This window comes from Diadema antillarum, unplaced genomic scaffold (genome assembly GCF_040938485.1).
Source record: "Diadema antillarum isolate AM-2024a unplaced genomic scaffold, OU_Dant_1.0 seq00000510_RagTag, whole genome shotgun sequence".
In the NCBI taxonomy this organism is placed as follows: Eukaryota; Metazoa; Echinodermata; class Echinoidea; order Diadematoida; family Diadematidae; genus Diadema; species Diadema antillarum.
Window position 1 is genome coordinate 663,348 of NW_027271464.1, and position 18,344 is coordinate 681,691.

Here is an 18,344-nt window from a genome sequence, read left to right on the forward strand (position 1 = left end):
TTATTCTTTAGAAACATACACATTAAATTACACATATAGAAAATTCCTTGCAACTCTTAGACCTGAGCAACAAATCCTCTGGCACATTTGAGGTAGAATTACTGATCTCGACACAGGGAAAGTGTGCCACTTGCACAGAGCATCATCAAACTACAGTACTATAGAAAATGATCAGCAATAAACTACAAAGCCTCAAGCTGAAATGGACACACGGATATATTCTTTGAACACTTACATGTAGTAACTGGTCCAAAATCAAATCCACTGACACCCCATCACTTGTAAAACTATGGAAAAATACTTTCCAATAGGTTCTTTAATCACGAATATCTCTCACAACTTTGTGAAAACTGTTTTGAAGGTGTCTGTTTTAATTATCAAATCACTCGCCACAAAATCACAATGAATATATTCATGAGGCTTACCTTGACATTGATATCCTTGCCTATAGAGACCCCTGTAATAAAGAACAAAGTAATATAATATGAAAACATAATACAAATTAACTATTATCTCATAGAGACATCATAAGTACATAAAGTCCATAGACATAAGAACATAACAAGTGCATAAAATGATACATACAGCAGAAAACAGAGAAACCGTCCACATCCGAAATTTGCCAATTCTTGCTATGTGTGTGGAAGCCAACAAATATCTTTACACAGGTGATAATATATCAATGTTTACTAGTATCTTTTATTTCTAAATTCTTAAAATTAAAATTTCAAAGGCACATAGTTCAGAGATTCCAAGCACTTGGGTTTAAGCCTGTCTTGTCTGCTTTTCGATGTCGTGGATGACATCGAACCATTTATGCCGCATCATCATCAGTACCCACTTATCACGAATCAGTTTCCAGAATTGTGTGCAAATTTCTTTATCATAAAAAACACAAGTGCACTGAAGCAAAAAAGAACAATTTGTCTGTTTTCAGTGTATCAGCTTTTTTTTTTTGTTCTTTGCTGCTGCTGCTGCTGCATGACATTCTGTCGTAAGCTGTATGGATAGAATACAAGTTATATGTGATCACATATGGACCAATAAATAAGACACTGTATTTGAATGGGTAGATTCTGTGTATTTATATGTGAGGGGTGTATGTATTTCCCTCAAACTTTTACACCTTGGGGTATCTACCATATTTGTTTATCATTTGCCTTCAACCTATCTCAACAGGATATTTTGATGTTAAAAATGATATCAAAATTGCAATTGTTGATAGGTTATTTTTTCTGTACAACAAAAAACCAAAGTAAGGCCAAAAAAAAAAAATTGTTGCATTGGCGTAACCCGCCCGACCCTAGAAATTCCGCCGACCCCATGTTTTTTTATTTTTATTTTTTGCTATCGATATCAAATATCTTGTTGATTGCGATCGCGATCGCACAAACCCGGAAGTGGAAACGGCTCTGGGGATATCGGATGTACGAGGGAGAGATCTAGCGCCTCGCATAAGCCTTCCTTGATCAGTACGTCATCTGTTTCCAACACGGACACGTACTCTAACAAGATTTATTCAGTGTATACGTAGCATTCAGACTGTGATGTATTGTGCACAGTTTTGCCATAGGTTTCTTGTGTGGAGAACTTACACGAATCTGTAAATGTGGGACTGTAATAGAGATCGCCATGTGCGATGAAAAGATCGTACATATGGGTCAATTTGCATCTATCTTATCTAAGTCAAACTAGTAAAATATGAAGTGAAAACATTCAGGATAGGGATTTCAACATCTTTAAATTCTGTGAAGGGGTATAATTCCAGTAATATCGGCCTCATAAATGATTTGTAGAATAGATGAACACAGCACATTCGGTGCAGCAGTTGTAACTGTTTACTGAGCTGAGCACGAGTTTTACATGTAAAATGCAGGTAGCAAAAAAAGAAGAAAAAAAAAAAAAATCCGCCCGACCGACCCTATTTGAAAATCTCATGTTACGCCAATGCAACAATTTTCTTTTTTTGGCCTAATTGAATACTTGATAATCATAACATTCTCGCAATCTTCCTAAACATCTTGGCATCACTCATCAGATTCTGCAGACTTAAAGGTAAAACATAGATCTCAGAAGGGCTCAAAATTCATCTTCATCATTTGGAATATGCTCACAATTTATTGAAAGGGTCTACCAAGAAACTTGTTTGGCTGACTCGATTGCCAGGATAATGAGTTGTTTTGGAGTACTCTGAGATAAAAAAAAAGTGTAAAATAATTTCAATCGCATGTACATGACTTTTATTCCTGAAGTGCCTTCCCTGTGCATAGTGGTCAGGCAGAATGATGATTGATCATGCCCTAGCAGTAGTATTTCAAAACAAGCTGCATGGGTTTCGCTCCCATGCAGAAGATGGGTACTACTTTGTCCCCGATTTGTCATCAATTACAAAATATTACGTAGCGACCACAATTGGGCATGCTCTGAGATTGCAATACTGTTGGCTTACTTTTTTTGGCTAATATTTTTGTATTTTCTTCATTACCCAACCAAAATTGTGCTATAACGGCATTATTTCACACATTTCTTTGATGAGCATATGTGTCCATTTTAGGGCAAAAATCAACAGTTCCTACTGCCATACATGGAAACTATGTTTCACCTTTAATGGATACAGCAACATCACATTCATGGTTTAATAGCTCCCTTTCCTTTCCAAATTACATTAAATTACCAGATAGAGGATAAAATGGGAGGGGGGGGGGAATTCAATAATTCTCTGATTGAGAGCTGATATGCATATTGGTCACCTCACCTGAAGCACAATTGCACTGGACGTCAAAACAAACTGTTAAAGTATCACAATAGCCTGCCACAAAAGCGTACAGAGACTCATGACGTAGGTACGAGCTAAGGAAGAAAAAGGCGAGCTGGGATTTCTGTGTTGTTGTTTTTTTACCTCCATTCTCCCCCCCCCCCCCTCTGAAATTGTTAAATGGCATTCAGAGCACATCAATAAGCCTTGTCAGCATCTCTGTGGTGGCATAGGTGCCTGGATAACAGTCTCCTTCTCCAAAAATATGGCTGGTAAGCTCAGCGTCATCAGGCATACGTTGATTTCTCTCTTTTTCTTTTTTTCCCCTTTTCTCTCTCTTCCCCCCCCCCCCCTCTACCCCACCCACCCTCTTTCTTCTTAAAAACAGTGCAGGGTGTGTATTCAATCCCTGTTAGGTCTTGAATACCAATGTACATAACTAAGTGCATTTCAAAGCTTCTCAGCAGCTTGCATTTTCAAGGTAACATTTCACCAACAAGATACTGTATATTCACCATGTGAGATAGAATAACATACATAAATCTACATACATTATAAGTGTATATATACATACATATATAAAATATATTTGATGGCGAAGGAAACACAGAAATATATAGCAAAATAAACATGACAGAAAGGGCAAAGAAAAAGAACTTTTAAAAGCAAAAGGCAAATAGGAAAAAATAGGAAAACTGGAAGAAAAAAGTTCAATATCTCTTAGATAATCAAATAAACCTTATATGCTGCTATTTTCACATACATATATTTTCGGGAAAGAGGAGGTCACAGATATTTTCGCGAGATGTCGTTTTTGTGAATCGACACAGAAGTCAATCAAACCGCCCTATTACGTTTGCGCATGGGGACGTTTTTGTGCGTTGTTAAATTTGCGGTCCAACTGTGATTCGCAAAATTAAACCTTCGTCAAAATTACAGCTTATACAGTATGGGGTTGTAGTCCCCTTCGAAGACAAGATAAAAATCATGTATGCTATTAAGGAAACAGAGAGGAACTTCAGTTCTGAAGTAAACTTCCATCCTTCTACAAGTCAAAACAATCTCTGGATGGGTACATCTGATCACCAGTTTCTCTCCTAAAAAATGATTTTTTTTTTTTTAAAGATGTCAGATCTTACCCATCTGAGTGCAGAGCATATCGTCCCTGGCTTGTGCAAAGAGAATCTTGATCTAGTGGCTAGCCAACCTCTCTCCCTCTCGATATATCTCTCTTGCTGTATATGATTCATTGGCAGTTAATGTGTCTCTATTCCAAAATGATGCAGAGGTGTCTAGTCTAATCCAATCTTGTGCAGAGACTAGTCAATGACTGGAGCATGACAGAATCTGGGCCTTATATATTTATCTCTCCCTCTCTCTCCCTCACTTACTATCTCTGCATCTCCTTATCACTCATTCACCATCACTCTCTCTCTCTTTCTCTCATATACTATCTTTTTCTCTACCTCCTGGAGAGGGGGGGGGGGGGGGTATGAATTCAATACAAACCGCCACCGGGTGCAAGTTCACTTACACGAGAAGAGCCTAATTATAGCCGGCTACTCCCACACGAAGGGTGCCGGCTGCCATCAAACTGGAGACTGAATTTAGTTAGGTTACTGTGCAGCAGGCAGACAAAGAGGGGAAGAGATGGCAGGTTTCCAGCAGTTGTGGGGGGAAGAATAATTTGTAACAAATACAAGGCTCCCTTGTCATATGCCCCAACTATGGCCAGGTGCCGAGCTTAAATTTAGCCCACAATGTTTACAAACAATTGCGGGTCCACCTTGAGGCAGCCATAACTGCTGTGTGAGAAACCGAAGACTTTATGCACTGGGAATGAATTTGAGAAAAATTTTTCCTGCGATTAGAAAGTGACCCACTTACTGCTTTTTAATTTTTTTTCTCTCTCTCTCTCCAATCTCCTCTCCAGCAGATGGCGTATATGTTATGCATGAGTGACGAATGCTGGAAACACACAAGATGTATGCTTTGATTTAATGAAAAGTGTATCAAGTAAACAGCAAAATGAAGAATAGATCCCCACTTTAGTCAGATATCCGTACTTTCCCATTCGTCAGATGAACAAAACCAACATCAATCAATGAGCAAATCAAATTGAGCATAATGATAGAAATAAAAATAATCAAAAGTTAATGAAACTAATCGCACTGAATCCTAACATCAATTTTACTCTTAAAACATCCTCATCACCACTGAAATGTATATGATTTAGCAAGCAGATGGATAGCTGTTAAAATTTCAAAAGAAGACTAGCTGTTATCACTCTGCACATGGCATTATGATGGCCACGTCTTTCTGTGATGTAGATTCTGCACACTTAGGGCACCATCTTGTCTTTCAGTGAGTCTCTGATATCCCAGTTTGGGTCTCTCTCTCTCTCTCTACTTCAAAAGTGATGTGGTCTCGTGGGGCGTGGTCTTTGGAGGCAGGTTCCGGGTCTATGCCCTAGACATAACATCAGTGACCCGGAAGGAGTTCTGTAGCTGCGCAGTCTTCTCGTAGCTCCCAAGGCTCCATAGGATGCAGGGAGTGTGGAACCCTCATGAATGCAGGACATTCGCAAACCAGCCAAGAAGGACGGAGAAGGGATACCTCATTGTCAGCATGATTTGCTCATGACATTCTTCTATCAACTACCTAGGGATTTGTTTGGTGGTTGTTTCTTTTTTCTCTTTGTCTCCTTTCTCTTTTTTCCCTCTTAACCCTTTGAGGACGGGCTGATTTTGCTACAACATGCATTTCCCATAGACACTTGCCTGAGTATACTCGGGACTCATCCTCAGTGGGTTAAGGGGGATTTATTGAGTGTATACACGTGCTTGCGCACATGAATTGACCCTCATTATTACCCTGACCACAGGCTCATTTGCAGAAAATCTAAGGTCTGAATGTCTCTGGTCAGAAAAAAAACTATTATAAGATCAGAATGTCTCAACATGGCTTTGAAAACATGAAAAAAAAAGCAAACAAATAAGGAAACAAGTCAACAAATCTACTTTTGAACGGGTCAAGAAATTCTAAGGCAATCAAAATACATCACAGTCATTCAAAACAAGATGAAAAGAGATGTGTTAGTAATGTTGTACAAATGTCAATGGAAACAAATGTCTATGTCCTATCATCAATAAAGATGAATCTGAATGTGAAAATTATGGTATTTTCTACATCTGACTTCACTCATTGGTGGTTTGATCTAATATGGTGGAAATAACGAGGGTGTGTGCAAGAGGATTTCTATGACACAATTTTCCAAATCCTCCACATTCCAGTCATTCCCCCCCTCCCCCCCCCCCAAACAATGTGCACAGGAACCTTCCCTTCTCCACAAATGTTAACACTGCTAACATGAGAAGTAGGTCTCGCATTCATGACAACCACGTTTCCTACATCACATGTCAGTAGTAATGTACTGCCTCCTAACCTTCTTTTCTCACCGGTCACGAGTCTTGAGTGTATCTACAGACAAATTCTGGGGCTTCATGATCTTTATAATACATGCATCTTGCTGATAATTTACATCATACCCTTCCCCCCTCCCCTCTCCACTCCACCCCCAAACATGCAGTCATGGTTTGTTAATATTCTGTGCAAAATCCCTCTGCAGACTTCCCACTCATCTGGCAACAGACATGCATTCTGTTTGTCTTGACGTATTGAACCACTCAGTATGCACAGGAGCAGTACAGAAACAGGGAGTGTAAGAGATAATTTTTCCCCAAGTGCCTAATTAGGGGAGTAAGTTAGAAGTCTGCTCGCTAAAAGTCAAAAGCAGTTAATGAGGACCAAATTTCTTCTTTAAAAGTGTTACATACTTTGATAGGCAACATAAATTCTTCATGTCCGTTAGTAAACTTATGAGACTGCATAATCATAAAAGCTGTTCAGCATGTAATATATTGTCCCAACCATGACTAGACCTTGTATCTCAAAAATCTTGACTCATCAGGAGAGCAAAAGTAATTCAGCAAAATCTTTTTTTTTATGTTGTTGTGGGGGGGGGGGGGGGGGAGAATAGCATCAATGTTGATATCAAATAATGTAGAAACATTGTTTTGGATTACAGCAGTAATTCTACTGTCTTAGAGGTCAATCAATATTGATATACAAAATTGAGCTAGGAGGTGTTTGATATATGTCAACACAAAGATCTTGTCACCCCAATAACAGTATGTGTCTACAAATTCACAGTCCACACAAGTTCAAAATGAACATTCAGAAGGGAAGATTGAGGGATGCCCTACTAGTATAAACTAAGATTGCTTGAGTACACTGCAGCAGCTATAGTATAGTTACTGCTGTATGAAAAGTTCTACATAATTTCTTAAAACGGAGTAACTGTGTGTATGTGTGTATATGGGTAATTCCATGAAGTTGGGGCACAAAGTGTGACATTTTAGCATAACTCAATACTAATTATGCTATACATATATTGTTTATAGGTTTTCATTTGTATTGAGACCATACATTTTCCTGGAAATTTTGCGCCATTCAGACTCAATTTTGATGAAGTTATTTTTAAAAAATGTAACGATGTCCTGTAGCATCGTGACGTGTCCATGTAGCATCGTGATAGTTAAAATCTGGTCCTAAAAGACAAATTAATGCAATTAGCTTGACCAAAATTTGATATAATATGCATAATTACTCGATTAGTCAGATAGCTAAATATCTTTACTCTCCTTTCCACAGTTTTACTTTTACAAGAAAATTACACAATGTGTCACTATGCTACGCGGTGTCCACCAAATGTCACAAAAAAGGACACCGCGTAGCATCGTGATACATTTTGTAATTTTCTTTTAAAATTAAAACTGTGTACAGGAAATTTGAGATATTTAGCTATCTGACTAATCTAGTAAATATGCATTTTGCATCAAATTTTGGTCAAGCTAATTGCAATAATTTGTCTCTTAGGACAAAATTTTAAAATATCACGATGCTACATGGACACGTCACGATGCTACAGGACACCGTTACATATTGTTTAATAACTTCATCAAAATTGAGTCTGAATGGCACAAAATTTCCAAGAAAATGTGTGGCCTCAATGTAAATGTAAAGCCTACAAACAATAAATGTATAGCATAATTAATATTGAGTTATGCTGAAATGTATTTTTCAAATATCACGATGCTACATGGACACTGCCCTAACTTCATGGAATTACCCACATGTATTTCTTAAAATAAGAGTATGCCTGTGTGCCTGTGCGCTTCTGTATAATCATGTGGACATGAGGTTGTAAGTGTGTATTTGTATTTAGGGATATATAATACAGAATAATGAAAGACAATGGCATGTCTTTTAAGACCAGACACTAGCTAATTTGCTTGCAAGAATGGTTGATTTTCTGTGATTTATCCACATCTTTCTCGCAGAACTCAGCTGCACAGGTCATTTATGGCATTGAAAGTCCCCCATCAGAATTCCCAATACCCAATTTGTTTCATCAATGAACAAACAGAGAAAAAAATATATGGCACCTGACATCCGATCCCACTAAGTTATATTGTCGTACCTGTACTAGATCACCTTGCTATTACATTGTATATTTCCCTGTAACAATGCATATAGAAGTCACCAAGTCAGTACATACATATGTAATTATTTCTCCCGACAATCATCGTCCAAAAAACAAAAAAAACCCCTCTTTTGATTTATTCATCCACCTCTCTCGGAAAGCATCTATAAATGCTGCCAAAATGTCTGGTAATATTTCTTCCACAAATTTTTAACCAGTTATTCCCTGTAACATTCAGCATTTATTTCCTCCCCCGCGTCTTCTTGATCATGGCTCGCCCTTCACCCTCCCACCCACCTCCCCCGTACCTCAACGTCACGTTCCGCGTTCCCCGTGCAGGGTCACCGCTAATGTGTTTACATCTTAAGTAGATCAATGCCACTTCCCCAGCTCCATCCTCTGGAGATCGCAGCCGATGGACAACATTCTCAAAAAAAAAAAACCTCGCCAAAAAACCGTACAGAGAACATTCAACGGTGATAAATACACGCGAGACTGCTTTAACGACCCAGCCTCGAGCTGGACCGATACATCTCAGGTGGGAATTGTTCATGTCTGGCATACGTCATGCTAAATTATCAAAGAAGTTCGTTCCGCATGTGGTGATATAGGATACACGTGGGAAGTGGGGGCGAGCGATTCACAGATTTTATGAGCTACAAAGTTTGTCCAAAGTGTATTATCCTGCTCGGAATCACTTGTCACAAATAGATGGTATTCATCGGAACTAAGCTCTAGCCTTCGTGGATCCTAACTCACACAGAAATAAACACTTTAAAAGACAATATGCACCACATTTATGATACAAACTCAATCTGTCAAATCATTCACATGAATTCACAGACACATTTTCATTTGCTTAATGTTTTCACCACTGGATTTTCAGTGGTATGATTTCCACTCTAGTATCAACTTCAAGCTTTAGCTGCTTGTCCAGAAGCTATTTGGAAGTCAATGGTTATTTCTGGAATTTCTGCCATGTTAATAAAAATGTTGGAGAAAGTATTGCTCAATAAATGGCATTGGTAATATACACGTATCTCTGTTTAAAAACTCTTCAAAGGTAAGATGAAACATTTATCATTCTGTTTCACTATAGCCAACTTAATATGAAATAGCACTTGACTGCATGTAATGTTCTCATTGCTACAGTAACTCCTGATGACATCTCATCAGGCACTGCCAAAGCCACAACTCGGATCTTGCATGACATCGGAATGTCCGCAGTTCTCCCGTGATGGAGCTGGCCAACGCGTGTGCCTCCGCCGCAGATCACGAAGATCCATCTACTGCCTGTCCATAGCAATGACCCTCGCCGATCAATGAGTATTAATCAGTGTAATGGAACGTTGAGGTTTGCGAAATCACTGCCACCACCGCAACGCCGCTCCGGCTGCAGCTAGGAGCCGAAAATCATAATGAACAGCTTCCCAATGTTGCTGCCCTATTGTTTGCGCGGCACAATAGCCCCAGTTGAGAAATAGCTTGGGAGGTAATTTCTCTCTCCTTTTCAGTTATCAAAATCTCAAGCTTTGATTGAGTGGGAAAGAGAGAGAGAGAGAGAGAGAGAGAAAAAAAAAAGAAGAAAATACCTGAGCACAACAGAACTGGAAGACCATCGTGCTTAATTACATGGCAGCTGGTAATTTGATAAGCAGCTTTTGATCAGTCACTATGGATTACGGCCACTGATTCAGATGAAGTTGAGCACAGTCAATAAACTGTTCACAGACGGAGTCTCATCTCTATCATTTCACTGGTGCCTCCACTTTTGGCCTTTAATTCTCCGAAATCTGCGCTCAGCCACGGCATCTAACGCCAGAAAGTACAATACCCACATCGGGTTTGAGTTGACTATATATATATAACAAATAGAGTAAAATCCACGTGATCAGAATGGAAGATAATCAATCAAAATTGGACCCAAAATTTTAAAGACGTTGAAAGTTTCCCATGTTTTCACAAGTCTGTGACGACAGATGCAACTTCATATTTTAAAGGACAAGTTCACCTTCATAAACATAAGGATTGGGAGAATGTAGCAATATTAGTAGAACACATCATTGAAAGTTTGAGGAAAATCAGACAATCCGTTCAAAAGTTATGAATTTTTGAAGTTTTTGTACAGTACCCGCTGGATGAGAAGACTACTGCAGTGTATGAATAACTTAGATGTCACATGCGTACAACAATATAAGGAAAATATAAAGAGAATTTCACAAAATTCCATCTTTTGAAAAAAGTACACATTCCCCTGACTCGTTACCGACAAATGTTATGGGTAATATTATTCCCCCTGCCTTTAGAAAGAGGCAAGTCAAGTGCTCTTTTATTATGCGAAAAAAGTGAAAATATGTTGAATTTTCTTTTACATTTTCTTTATACTGTTGTACGCATATGAACCACAAGCTGTAGAAGTCTCCTCATCCAGCGGTTCCAACACAAAAATTTAAAAAATTCATAACTTTTGCATCGATTGTCCAATTTTTCTCAAACTTTCACTGATGTGTTCTACTAATATTGTTGCATTTTCTCAATCCATATGTTTATGAAGGTGAACTTGTCCTTTAATGTGCAAAGGCGTTGATGTTATCATCTCAAAGTTCCTGCTGAATGCAAACCCAATCTTCTTCAAATAAAACCGAAGTGATGGTAAACAGTTCTTTTGTCATTGACAATGCACGATTACACAATCGTCGTCGTCCAAAACAACTGCATGTTCTCATTGAGAAGCACATAATCAGGTGGCGGTGGTGATGATGGATCAAAGAAGGACCTCCGTTCATAATCCACATGTGCAGCAGGTCCATACTTTACGGCTGAACCTCTTTTTTCAAAGAATACATTACGGACACCATAACCTGATTGGTCAGAAAATGTCACCTCTGCAAATTATGGTACATGGTGGTATTCATATACTTGTATATCACTTGTTACTCTGCATGATTTGCTAGACATCTATAGATACATGTATACCATGGTATTTCCGGATATTAAAAGCAAATCAAAGCAAAAGGCAGTGAATTTACTCTGTCATTACAGAAAAGAAACAGTTTAAAAAAATATGTATTGACAAAATACCCTGTAATTCTACACCTAAGGGGAAAAAATCTCACAATTCCATCACTGGGTTGAAAGCAGACATTTTGTGACAACTATCAGTAAATTTCACTTCCATAGAGTCTGTCTGGTACCAGCTATAGCTGGAACACCCTCCACCCCCCCCCCCCCCCCTCCCCCCCCCCCACCAACCACCACCACACACACAGAGTTGCCCATTCATTATAGTCAATGAATAAGCCTTTTTCTCTTTTCACACCTACAAGCACAATATGATATTGCAATCTATATTCTGATTTCAGTCTGAAAGATTTGTCACAAAATACTGCCCAATCACTGCTGGTAAAGTTAAAGGAGACCTCCGGATGATTTTCAGATTTTTACATTTGAACAACTATAAATTAGTTACACTGAGGACAGAGTTTCAGAATTTGTGATAATTGGGATGAAGAATAAGAATATTTTCAAAATTTAGAACAAATTGCAATGAACAAGATGATGACATGGCAGAGTCATCATAAGAATGCATGAGTTAGGGCTCAAGGAAACAGAACAAAAGAAGAAGGCATACATAGATTATACACAGGTGAACTCGCAGGCAAGCGGTATTGCAATGGTTTACACTGCTACATTTCTGAAATATGTGAACCTCCTATGTCATCGTCCTTGTTCAGTGTAATTTGTTAAAGATTTTTCAAAGTATTGTTTCTCTGCTCAAGAACCACAATAGATTCCACGAATCTATACATGGAGTTGTTGATTTATGTACTACATGATGAGAAATTATGAAAATCGTCTGGAATGCCCCTTTAAATCTACTATATGGCCAAGTCACTTTCTTGTTTCAGAATGCTTGTATGACATGAATGATTGACACCCCAACAAACTCATTTACATTTTTTGTTTAATCTCCATACAAAGGAAGTTAATTCTATGGCTGACTCCTTTTGTACCACATAATAGCTGCAGACCTGCTGTGCAGCAAGATGGGGTGTGAATAGATATCAGCAATCACTCAGCAATTTCTCATTCATTATGCATGGAGGTGATTGGGTACGCTGGTGAACATTTCATCTGACATTAATATGGATTGTGAAATTGAAAATAACCTGGCTAAAGAAACCCGCATACATGCTGGTCTGTGGTTTGTGTGTGTGTGGGGGGGGGGGGGGGGGGTTATCACTTTTTCACTGGTTACATGTAGCTCATTGCCAGTAATTTGTCCTTCTGGAATATGGCAAAGGTAGCTCATTGAAAGTAATTTATCCTTCAGGAATATGGCATGTACAAATGGTATATCAGTCGAGCCTTAGATGATGATATGCAATATTATGATGTTCAACCAACTCTCAATCCATGGCTATGAAAAAATGGAAAGGACAGGTTGGTGGTGAGGGGAGGAGAGGAGGTATATGTAGGGAGGTAGGAGGTGGGGGTGAGAGAAGGGGGGATGGGGAATGGGAAGGAGGAGAACAGGAGAAGATGTAGGGGGAGAGGAGAGGAAGCACAGAGGAGACGAGAGGGAGAGGGGGAGGGAAGGAGGGGCGGTGGGGATGGTGGAAGCAGGCAAGTGGCAACAAGCAGAGAAGGGATCGAGAGAAGAACAATGAAGGAATGAAGAAGGGGAAATAGGAAAGGTGAGAATGAGGGAAGAGAAAATGAGAAAAGGTGGAGTGGAAGATAAGAGGGAAGAGAAAAGGAAGAAAGAAAAAAGGAGGGATAGAGGAAAGATAGTGAGATAGGGAAGAGGGGAGGAGGGAAGGAAGAGAGGGAGGAAAGAGGGAAGAAGGGAAAGGGCAAGGAGCAGAGAACGGAAGGTGACGAAGGAAAGAATGGAGAAGGGAAGGAGGGGAGAATTGGGAAAGGTAGAGAAGAGGGGAGGAGGGAACCAAGGAGGGAAGAGTAAAGAAAGGATGGAGGGGAGGTAGGGATGTGGGGAAGAAGGAAAGTTGGGAGGCGGGAAGGGGGGACAGAGGGCAGGAGAGAGAAGGAAAAGAGCAGGGAAAGAAGGAAGGTATAAAGGAAGGGAGGAGAGAAGGAAGGGAGAAGAGAAGGAGCAGTAGAAGGAAAGTAGGAAAGGAGGGAAGGAGAGGACAGGAAAATGGAGGCATGATGGAGAGAAGAGACAAGGAGGGAATGAAGGAAGAAGCGCAGGAAGAAATGGAAAAGGAGTAACAAAGGAAGAAGATGAAGAGGGAGAGGAGAAGAGGAAAGATGGAGAAAAGGAGAGAAACATGGATGGTGATGACGAGCATCGATACAAGAAGGTCTGAGAGAGTGATGACGAGAGACAGGTTAAGAGGGGAAAGTATTGCTCCTACGACAATCCCAAAGGTAAGGATTTCAGCAAAAAAAAAAATCACTACAGGGGTATCGGGCAGAGAGAAGCTGCTAATGGATCAGGAATTATTTTGCTGAATGCTAGCATTTGATCATGCCCTCTCTGCTTCCAAAGAGGGCCATGGGTGGATTTTTTCCCCCTTTGTCAAGAAACAATAAGACTCGGGCCAGGTATATACTGAAAGCCTTTGTCGCTGCTCAAATTAATGAGCCATGCTTTGGCAAGTTTGCTCGGGGCAAAAATATCTGGCGAACATCTTGCAGAAAATGCTTTTGTAACGAGAGGGGTTGAACAAGCTTGCATCGTACCACCAACAAAACCAAAGTTATGCTACAGAAACTAAGCCCAGGTTTTTGTAAACAACAAATTTTTTTTTCTCTTGCACCACTTTGTTAAGAGAAAATTTGGATCATAATGAAATGACAAGGTTATATGGAGATGTGGTTCCTTGCTCCTTTAGAGCAGAGAGCACTTCTACAATAGATATCAAACACCTTTGGATATCACGCAATATCAAAGCCTTAAAAATCTATTTTGATGACTTACTGCTTTGTTACACTCGATCAAGTCAACATTACATCACTAGTCATGGTCAAATCACAACTTTTTCTGAACACGCATCTTTCAATCCTCATCTCCAACTCAACGGCAAAACAAACACATTGTCAGCTGAGAGCAAGAAGGGCGCTATCGCATTCTAAGATTTGAGCGGAAATAAAAGCAAAGCAATTAATTATGATGAAATAAATTTACTGATTTCATTAAAAAGTTTATTTAATCAAAAGTGGCAGATTCATAAGCATTGTTCCAAATATTGGGTAAAATAGTGCCCTTGTGGTTTTGCTTTCCAACACTTCACTGAAAATCAAAATAATCTAAAATTGCCCCCATAGTGTAGAGGAGATCAAGCTCTACAACGTGATACCAATAACTCAATACCCCCTAAAATTGTGACAATGACCTTCTGGCTCTTAGCCGTCAATATAACAACAACAACAAATCATTAAAAAAAAGAGAGAGAAACATTATAAAAAATAGAGATTGGAACAAAGCAAAATGTAGTGACCCACTCACCAGATAAAGTCATTGCAGTGTGAGCAGAATGTTGGCTGGCGCAGAAATGTGGACATGAACTTGTGGCCGTTGACCTGGTGGACTCTCCGCCTGACCGCCCCTCGCCTTTTGTGCATGGCATTTTCACGCACTCTGAATACCTTCTCCTTTGGCGGTTCTGTGGCAAAAACGGAGCGAGAAAGATGTGCAAAGGGATTAAATACAGAGTTTCCATGCCAACATACTTGATGATGATACACAAAAATCGTAGATTCTTTTATTGGCAATAAAATGCTCAAATTTGATTTGTTTCTATTCTAGGTGAGTTCTGCATTAGAGGGATGCTACAGTATTGGTGGAGATGAGAATTGGGCTTTTAACTTTTTGCGAGATACCAAGAAAACACTTATGAAATATAGTACAGAGCATACCAATTTAAGAGGAATTCAAAGTTTATTTGATGAAAATCGGGTTTGGAATGACTGAAACATCAAAAAACAAAGTAAAACAAAGCGATCGTAATAAAGTGTGGTTCCCACACTTATTAGAATCACTCTGTTTTGGATATCTCAGCCATTTCAAAACCAATTTTCATCAAATAAACGTTGAATTCCTCATGGAATTACATGCTCTTTCATGTTTCATAAGAGGTTTCTCAATATCTCACCAAAAAAATGTTAGAAACCTGAAATTAGGTCTCAACCAAAATTATACGATCCTTTTAAAAATAAACATACACATATGCATACTTCCCAACACAATTTGAACCAAAAATTTATATTTCTAAGTGAACGCATAAACATAATTGGGGGTTTTTTCTAAATATTACTAATAATATCATGTAACTGGAAAAAAAATTATACATTCACAAACAAGTGATGATAAGGTTGTAATCTTGAAGATACAGAGGGAATGAAAACAGATATCTTTTTTAGCAATAGTAGCTTCTTTATAAGAGAGGCAAACATGCAGTAATGAGGAATACCACTTTCAAAGATGTCAGCATTCCACAAGATTAAATGTCAAAAGCAACCACCTGTACTTCATCCCACATCACTATCCTCACCTGACAAAAAACAGCCGAGCTGTATATGTCCAGGGGGAAAAGAGATCTATGCTCAGTATGATCTGATTAACCAAAATATCTTTTCACAACACATACGGCTATACATTCCATTAACTTGATTCAATTTGACTACTGTAAAACACGATATATTCGCGGCATGAAAATTTCACGAATTGGAGCCGACGGCCTTTCTCGCAGCATGAAATTTTCGCGACTTGCCGCTGGCATCCAGTGCATATTGTGTAGGCAAGAACTTTTGCGTGCATTTTAATTTCGTGAATGTTGCCGCTCGCGAAATTTGCAAAATTTAAAATGCATGCGAACATTCCTCGTTTTACAGTATTTATTTCAGTTTTCAAGATACATCAAGTAAATGTATACAGATAATGAATGCAATACTTTGCCGAGAGCATCATTTGATCACATAAAATCATACTGTATATAAGGCTTGAAAATAGTTGACATTATGTGTGTGCGTGTGTTCTGCCAACTATGGAGGGACCCACCAAAAAGTACTAAGTTTGTTAAATGTGGATTCCTCTAAAGGACTGTCAGACATGACATGGCCCTGACACATGGCTGGGTTACTTGCATGCGCTGCTATCCAGAAGACAATATTAGCATGAAATTCAGTGTCCAGTGAGCATACACTTTCTGCACACAACATCAAAATCCTCTCTCTCTCTCTCTCTCTCTCTCTCTCTGTATTTCCATCCATTAAGATGAGAAATTTACAAGAACTACTTCATACATCATACATTTTACAGGGTCTTTGTTTTCACAAATTTTGTAAGTTTGGTGCTATTCACATATCTAAAAATGAGCAACAATGTTAAGTCTGATCTCGTCATAAATGTTGCATGCACGTGTATATATCCTTGTGCATTGGTGAACTCCATGATAGTGAATCTAACCACTCACTAAAATGTCGGGATGTCCTAATCCGTGAAATCTTAGAATCGTTAAATGTACGGCGTGTCACAGTAAAAGTGAAAATCAATTATGCCAAGAAAAATTAAATCTGTTTCTGCAATTGCTGACCAATACTAAAGCTGCTGGCAAAGAAAAATCACATTTTCAATCCTTTTTTCCTTTTGGTCTGTACATTCATAATTAAATCAGTTTAATCAATTATTTTCTCTTCTTTTTGTACCTGTTATATTGTTTATGTATGGTTAAGTTTTGTTTATTCTCATGCATGGCCTTGCTGAAAAGCAGCTTTAGAGCTGATTGGCAGGTTTTTTTGCGATGTTGAAATAAATCAAAATCAAAATCAAATCAAATGTGTGTATCAACCTCTTATGCAGATGGCAAAATATAATGCAGGCATACCAAAAGAAAAAAAAATAGAATGGGTCAACTAGGATCTACTTCTCTTTGAACAGAGAAAGACAGAAATTAACCCATTGAGGACGAGTCTCGAGTATACTCGGGCAACCGTCTATGGGAAATGCATGTTACAGCAACACCAAACCGCCCTCTACTGGTTAACTGGGTGGTAATCTAAGGTAGATGTTGATGCACTGTTGTCATTTTTATGACACAGAACCTGATAAGGGTGCACCATAGAGATGTATACTAATAATATACTAGAGCGCGGACTGCGTGTGGCACGTACGCAGTGCTGGTGTGCCGAGATGAAGAGGCCGCGCGCCATCTTTGTCCGGGCAAAAACAAACATCGCGTCCGGGCAGCGTAGTAGTGGTGGACGCGTGAACACGTATACCACAAGCGCTCAAACACGTATTGGCTTTCAGCAAGAAGTTGAGGGGGTCGGAGATGAGAGAAGGAAACAACTCAAAAATTTAAGTTGCTAGCAATCTCTTATTATGAGTGGTAAAGAAAATGAAAATCAAACAAAATTTTACTTTATTCTCAACGAGGTAATACTTTCAAGCCGACCAACACGACCATGGTCCATGCAAAACAAAGGGTTCTCTTGGTCTCTAGACAGCCGGATGCCCTTGTGATACAGTATACTGCGTAAATTTTTGTATTTTTTTTTTGCAATTATATTTTTTCTGTATGAGGGAACTGCATTCTATAGTCCTATCTGTGTATACATACGAGTGTTTCATTGTATTTCTATTTTTTTTTTTTGGTGGTGGTGATGGAAATGAAATAAATCATTTTTATAAGTAAGTGTAGGCATATTGGTTTCATGACATATTATGTTCAAGCTCGAAATGCTAATGTTGAAGCTTACATAAACCCTAACCCAAATCATAACACCTAACCCTAATTCTAATCCTCCGCCCTGCCTTAACCAAAAGCCCAATCAGACCCATGATGCTAATTCTATTTTCAGAAAGATATCAATGCCGGAGCATATGTCCTGTCACCAGGCATAATAAATATTATGTATTCTGAGCTTTTCTCACTCTATCTTAGTGAAATTAACTGCTAGTATAGCAAAGGGTGGAGGAACAATTTTTTTTTTTTTTTTTTTTGGGGGGGGGGGGGGGGGCTCAAGGGCCAAATAGGGCACTTAGAAATGAGCACTTTTTAAACTTAAAAGGGGAGG

The 18,344-nt window shown here is 38.9% G+C and overlaps 1 protein-coding gene across 1 annotated transcript in view; it reads right to left on the reverse strand.

Moving 5' to 3' along the window:
* The window catches only part of LOC139734110 (calcium-independent protein kinase C-like), a 150,665-nt gene that overhangs the window by 42,189 nt on the left and 90,132 nt on the right, over nucleotides 1-18,344 (reverse strand). Inside the window, exons 3-4 of the mRNA XM_071644927.1 lie at nucleotides 14,776-14,932; nucleotides 426-457 (exon numbers count right to left, since the gene is read on the reverse strand). Of these exons, the coding sequence (XP_071501028.1) occupies nucleotides 426-457; nucleotides 14,776-14,932 (189 nt within the window). The remainder of the gene's footprint in view (nucleotides 1-425; nucleotides 458-14,775; nucleotides 14,933-18,344) is intronic.